The sequence below is a fragment of the Sinocyclocheilus anshuiensis genome, unplaced genomic scaffold (genome assembly GCF_001515605.1).
Source record: "Sinocyclocheilus anshuiensis isolate Anshui unplaced genomic scaffold, SAMN03320099.WGS_v1.1 scaffold248, whole genome shotgun sequence".
Lineage (NCBI taxonomy): Eukaryota > Metazoa > Chordata > Actinopteri > Cypriniformes > Cyprinidae > Sinocyclocheilus > Sinocyclocheilus anshuiensis.
This window is the reverse complement of record NW_015555734.1, coordinates 239,768-246,954: the sequence shown is the minus strand read 5'-3', so window position 1 is coordinate 246,954 and position 7,187 is coordinate 239,768. Positions and strand designations below refer to the sequence as shown.

The 7,187-nt window shown below is 36.2% G+C and overlaps 1 protein-coding gene across 1 annotated transcript in view; it reads right to left on the bottom strand.

Moving 5' to 3' along the window:
- LOC107673016 (ankyrin repeat and IBR domain-containing protein 1-like) overlaps positions 1-7,187 on the bottom strand; it is a 27,608-nt gene that overhangs the window by 6,479 nt on the left and 13,942 nt on the right. The window contains exons 9-16 of the mRNA XM_016466432.1: positions 4,381-4,547; positions 3,388-3,476; positions 3,134-3,264; positions 1,930-2,064; positions 1,667-1,753; positions 1,299-1,365; positions 918-1,063; positions 651-829 (exon numbers count right to left, since the gene is read on the bottom strand). Coding sequence (XP_016321918.1) covers positions 651-829; positions 918-1,063; positions 1,299-1,365; positions 1,667-1,753; positions 1,930-2,064; positions 3,134-3,264; positions 3,388-3,476; positions 4,381-4,547 — 1,001 coding nt within the window. The remainder of the gene's footprint in view (positions 1-650; positions 830-917; positions 1,064-1,298; positions 1,366-1,666; positions 1,754-1,929; positions 2,065-3,133; positions 3,265-3,387; positions 3,477-4,380; positions 4,548-7,187) is intronic.

Below are 7,187 nucleotides of genomic sequence, written 5' to 3'. Positions count from 1 at the left end.
TTCGCTATAGTTTAGAAAATGGTAATAAAATATGACAAGAACTCAGAGTTAAACTGTGTCAGAACAAATTCAGCATGATAATGTTAGATAATTTTGATAGAAAGGTATGTAATGGATCACAATCAACCAAAAATTATTCAGACAGCTGTTAGTATGACAGTATTTACACAACTATCAATACTTAGACAGGCAACCCTTAGCATTAATAACAGCCTGTAGTCTCCTGGGCATGCTGTCACCTGTCTGTTGTTCTGTTGTCTGTGTTTCTTTGTCTGAATTATTACACTTATCACATGCTGTGTGGTATTCGGCGTTTGGTATCGGGCATTTTAACGAGTACAAGTACAGGAGCTCAGTATCGGGCCCGATACCGCATCCCTAGTTAAAATTAAAACCCTATTGACCCTATTAACCTTACATTCATAGAAATGTGTTTTCTAAGTCCTTTAAAAATATAGTTTAAAACTGGTTTCATATTATTTTATACTGTTTTCAACAAAAGCTTACATTTAAAAAAAATATATTTAGTATGGCCATCTTTATTATTGTTTATTAAAAAAATCTATTTTTAAAATATATATTTTCAAGGTTTCTATTTTGCTTTTTTGTCTATTTTTAAGCAGCCTGTAATTGAGGAAGAGGCCTTTTACCTGCGTCGAGGGGCTTCGGGTGAATCATTGGGCGCCACACCTCTTGCCACGGAGGCCAGAAACTCCTGCCTCTTTTGTTGCACCAGGCAGGCAGCGCGGATTATCTTATGACGAGGCGTGCGGAGGTAAGGCCGGTTGACTTTCTGTGCAAGATCTTCAGTCACCATTTCCAAGTCAGTCTAACAAGAGGAATAAGAGTATTAAGTTGTCACTAACTCAGAACATACACAGTAAGCATATCCCATAACTAGCATCTGTGTTACTAACCTGCATAAGTTCAAATATTTCCTTTTTTGTGCTTCTGGGCTCCAGAAAGAACCCATAGGGGTAAGAGCACTTGAGAATACGACGAGTCTTAAGTAGTTCATGCACTGCATCTTCAATGAAAGTAGTATCTGGAGGGCCGCCTTCTCCTGCAACAACACAGTAATACAATACAGGAGTTAATATCTAATTTAAAAAGTCTTAAACTTGATCTACTGCTAAATGTAGAAGGAATCACTGTGTGAATATAAAAGCAAGTTTTATTCTCTATAGAGTGCTTCCAGTCTGTAAATTTTACAGACTGAAAAAAGGTTGACAATGCATTATCACAGCTTAGAAATAATTCATTAACACTGATTATGTAAGTGTGGTTTTGCATCTTACTTCCACTCAAAACTTTGCTCAGTTGTTCCATCTTGTCTTTGGCCGTCTTAAGCAGACGTTCTTCCAGCTGTGGGAAAAGATAACACAGATAAAGACCATTTGCCTCTGGGTCATCATGTCACATCTAATGTCAATCCACAGACTGCCAAATGTCTGTTCACTGACTATATGATGCATAAACAGCAGGTAAAAACAAAAACGGTGGTTGTTCATTTTAAATGCCATTCAGACGATCTCTTCCAGTCAAGGTGGTTGTTGGCCAGACTAAGCTGCATTGTGAACCAAACTTCATGCCATTTACTGTAGTCGACGACTATGTGAGACTGCGTTAAATCAGGCAGATTTTTGTAGACTTTTTTTTTTTTTACCTGGTAGCTGTGCTCGTGGTTCTTAAAGCGTGTGTAATAGTGCATGAAGCGATCCAATTGCTGGAAGTTCTTGTGTTTCTTCTCAGCCTGCAAAAAACAAACAAACAAACAAAAAAACATGTGTGTGTAAACATCTAGGCACAGCCATAATCAGTCGTGAGATATTTTTCTTTCTTCATTATTAAAAACTCCATAACTCTTATTGTGTTGAATAAATATATAAACAGACAAAACAGCATGAGCATGTACGTAAGAATATGTACCTCAACAGTCATCTCTTTAGACTGCTCCTCCACCTGCTGAATGGCCTCATAGCGTGTGCAGCGGTAGTAACCTCCTGTAGAGGAACTGTGTTTTTTCCACTCTTCCATACAGATCCAACAGAAATCATACTTGCACTGTACACACATACATACTCTTGATTAACAACACCTAAACTAAAACAAACTATTAAGTCTTCTTTTATTATGTCACTAGCAAATGCATATAGCAGTCTAGCAGGCAGCACACTGGGAGTTTTGGTATTCTGACAGCAAGGATTATGTGTGTTGCTAGGAAACCATCTCTCACTTTTTATTTTTGGAGTGCTAGTACTTGCAATGTCTTTCCCTGTTTAGTAACCTTGTTGCAGGATTATCAAGATTGAATGAACAGTAATGCATTCTTTCCTAAGGCACACCCACACATTTCTTGTTCTTTAATCAAAGAGATTTATCCAGATTTCCTCATCTATTATTTTTTTAAATGATTTAACATCAGCCCACTGTTGCAGAGGCAGAACTTTAGAAACAAATCTTAATCTTAACAATAACATTTTATTATGACTGTCATAACAAAACAAAAAAAAGCCATAACAACAAGCAGCAAAGCTTAAATTCAATGCTTTCTAATAATCCTCATTGACCCTTCCAATCAGGTTTTCATCCAAAGTTCCACTTTTGACAGTCTTGATTTACTCTTTTCATGGCTCACAGCCATATTGGCACAATTCCCTCTTGGTTTACTTCTTACTGGAAGATAATATTTCATCTCTTTTGAGAAACACAACTCTTTTACTCAGGGAGTCCCCCAGGGTTCTGTTTTTGGCCCTCTCCTTTTCAAAATCATATCACCAACCATCATGGTCTCAGTTATCACTGCTTTGCTGAGATTTATTTTACCACCTGTTCTGATATACACCCTCCCACTCATTTCGGTCAGTGGCACTGGGAATTTTCTTAAACTTAACACAAACAAAAGAGATTTAAAAGTAAGTGGGCCGAAACTCAGATTTGTGCATTGATTTTGAAGTTTTTGTCAATCCCTTTCAAAATTCCTTGGTATCATGTTTGACCTTTTGTTCCCTTCCAAAGTTCACACCAACTCTCTTGTCAAGCCTGCATTTTACACCTCTAAAAAAAAACTCCATGACTCTGCTCCATACTCAACCTGGTATATACATAAATCTATTATTATTACGCAAATAACCTTGGCACATTGCATGTGGTTACAGCCCTCATTCTTCTGAATGGGAGATTTGCAGTTGGCACAGGGTTTGGAGTTGGTGAGTAACCACAGGCAGTTGGCAGCATCTTCATACGCATCACTTACACCTGCCACTGTAATGGAAAAAGACAGAAATAAAGTTGCTTGAGGTCCAAAACCATTTTTGGACAGGTAGGAACAATACTTCAGGATATTTATCTTAGTAGTCACTGAAAAGTACAGCAAAGCAAGCTCACGTTCTTCTGGTTTCATATCAGTGACTTTCTGGAGCCACATCTTCCAAGTTTGGCAGTCACATGGTTCATGGGCTTCTCCTTGGCACTCCCTGTGGGGAGAAACCCCAGTGTGACGACAGGCCTTAGCATAAAGGAAATTCCTTTTCTAGTGAATATTTTATTTGTGTTCTATACATTTTAGTTGTTGGTGGTGGACAGGCTTTTGGGGATAAAAATGTGTGTCAAACATGAGTAAAAGATTAACCTATGCTAACATATTAACATGGTGTAATATAACAATTCTTTAATCCGTTCCTTGTACCCTCCAGGTACAGGAGTTTGAGATGTTGTAGTTTAACATTTATCATTATTTTTTTCCCCTGCCGTTGACTACCCAATTAGGACAGAACGGTGACCTACCAGTTGAAAATCACTGATATAGAACACAATGTTGGAAGACTGTTGACCTCAGATGCCTTTAAATAACAGCTTCTTTCATTTTAGATTCAATCCATATTCACTTAGGCAGATTAAATGTGTGTATGAGACAGAGAGGAGAGGGTGTTTTGACTCAAATGTAATGCTCAGATTTGGCACAGGCAGTGATGAGATACGAGCCCACTGTGTGGGTGTGTGTGTATATGTCTATGTGTTTGTGTGTTGGGGACATAAGGACCAGAGCTGTGGGAAAGAGAAACTCAGCCAGCTGCATCAGCAGTGACCACTGTGAGCAGAACCTACATACAAACACACATTCCTTCATTTCTATATATTTATGTAACACAGGCGATATTTTTGACAATGTCTCTGTAACATGATTTGCACTGCTAAAATAAGTGCAGAATATAAGTCTACAAATACTATTAATATTATTCCAATAGGCTACTATTAATATGTTGCTATTACTATTAATCACATTAAATCATGTAGTAAACTGGAGATTTTGTTCAGAATTACAAATCCTCTCTTCTGGTATAATGGCTTGAAAGATTTGTATCAGTGACTGGCACTGACCAGCAGAAAAGATGGCCCTTGCCACAGTCCACCGCAGGGGCCTGGAGGCAAGGAAAACTGAGCGGGTCAGAGGTGCTGGCACCTTGCCCCTGTCCGGCCAATCGCACCGCTCTATCACAGCCAGCCCGCGGGCACCACCGGATGGCAGGATTATTCTCCACAAATGCCTGAGGGAGAAGAAGAAAAAGAGTAAAGAGGAGGACAGAGAAATAATGGAAGAGAAAGCAAGCGAGGGAGGCATTTAAAATGCAAAACACTGCCTTACTCATTTAATATGTGGCTCTCTGCAATTCTCTGATTCTAATGTATAATGACTGCTATACTGTATATTTGACATTTTTAGATGGCAACATGCAACTTTTATCTCATGTCCTCTTTTTTCTTATCAACACAAGTTATAATAGATTAGTGAATTCTTTACTTGATAGTTTCTGACTATAGTAAAAATGGCCTTGGACCTCAGTACTAATTTCAATATATCACCAATTAAAGCAAGAAAACAGAATCATTGGTCATAAGAACAACAAACCAGTAAGAGAAATAGAGTTGCACTGTAGCTAAATATCTAAGCTAAATAGCTGCAAATTAACATTAATAATATATATAATATGAACTTATATCATTCAAAAATTTGGGGTCAAAAAGATTGTTTAATGTTTTTGAAATGTCTCTTTTGCTCACCAAGGCTGCATATTTTGGCTGCATCCAAAATACAGTAAAATGGTAACATTGTGAAATTATTATAATTTAAAGTAACTGTTTTCTTTTAGAATATATTTTAAAATGCAATTTATTTTTGTTATGGCAAAGATAGATTTTCAGCAGCCATTACTCCAGTCTTAAGTGTCACATGATCCTTCAGAAATCATTCTAATATGCTGATTGGTTATCAAGAAACATTTATTATTATTATCATGTTCAAAACAGTTGTGTTGTTTAATATTTCTGTGGAAACCCTGATACATTTTCAAGTTCAAAATAACAGCATTTATTTGAAATAGTAATAATTGTTTTAATCTGTAGCACTTTGGGATTTCTGCTTGAATGTTTTAAATAAAATGTATCATTATTATTATCATTTGCAACATCTTTATAATCACTTTTGATCAACTGAATTAATTAATAAAAGTATTAATTTATTAAAAAAATGTTATTGATACCAAAATTCTGAATGGTAGTGTGTATACTGAAAATTTAACTATTATTCTTAACAGAAGCTTAATATCATAAATATAAATACAATAAATAAATATTAACTTGCATCAAAATTTCACATATATTTACTGATTTAGTAAGTTCATGTATGTAATAGGTGGGATAATGTACAGTCTAGGTTTGTCAAAGTAACTGGTCACACTTTATTTTAAGAATCAATTATCACTATTAACCAGTGTTGGGCAGTAACGCATTACTTAGTAACGCGTTACTGTAATTTGATTACTTTTTTAGCAACGGAGTAATTTAATGCGTTATAATTTTCAAAATAGTAATTCGAGTATAGTTACAAGCCGAGGTCTCTATACGTTACTGCCGCGTTACATTGCTGACAGAATGCAGTGTTTTATAATCTAGAGATTGTAAAAAGGATGTAGCACACGCACTGTCGAGTCAAGTGCCAGTGGATTAGAGACCTGCTCCCGCGAGACCCGACGCAACAGAATGCGGCGCGGGACAAGATGGGCGAGTGCTGGTGCAGGCGGGTAGACACTCGTGTGTGTGCGGGATGCGGGAGAATAAAATGATTCACGGGACTCTTGCAAAATAGAAATATCTAAACATAAAATATCTAAAACAAATAAATTGTTATTCATCTATTGCACAAAAGCAACATGAACTAATATAAAATATAAACGAATAACAGGTGCAAGCGTATGCAGAGTTTCTATTTAGGCTATAACACGTGTTTGCAGCGTTGAGCAATGCAGTGCTGAAATTTGCGTGCTCACGTATTCTCTCATTATAACACACAAATTGTAGACATGATGAAAGATTCATTATGCATATATTTATTGTGTTATAACAGAGATTTGTGAGATTGCGATGAACTGAGATGTCTTTTAGAGATTATAAATGCAGACTCTTTGCTGGCATTCTGCCATGCCAAACCATGCACGCAGCAGCCACTTGCTTTAGCTAAAAATAACAGTGTTCTGTGAATGTTGATGCTTTAATAACAAATATTTATCGGGAGTGTGTATGCTGGGATTTCATGGGGGAAAAAGTAACGTAACTAGTAATGTAACTAATTACTAATTACTTTTGAAATAAGGTAATCAGAACAGTAACGTGATTACTTTTAAAAGGAGTAATCAGTCATTTGATAACATTTTCAGAGTAACTTGCCCAACACTGCTATTAACTATATTAACTACAACTTTTGCCTCAAACTACTGATTTGCTGCTTTTTAATAGTTAGTAAGGTAGTTGTTAAGTTTGTTAAGTATGGGGTAGGATTAAGGGGTCTAAAATGTGATCATGCAGAATAAGGTATTTATATTAATGTGCTTTATAAGTACTAATAAACAGCCAATATGCAATCTAGTTAATAGTAAGAATAGGTCCTGTTACCAAATAACTCTTTATTCTACAATAAAATTACCCTCTGGCTGTACATTATCCCTCAAATATGAACCATTATTAAATTAAAGGGGTCATATGATGTTGCTAAAAAGAACATTATTTTGTGTATTTGGTGTAATGAAATGTGCTTATGCGGTTTAAGGTTCAAAAAACACATTATTTTCCACATACTGTACATTATTGTTTCTCCTCTATGCCCCGCCTTTCTGAAACGCATCGATTTTTAC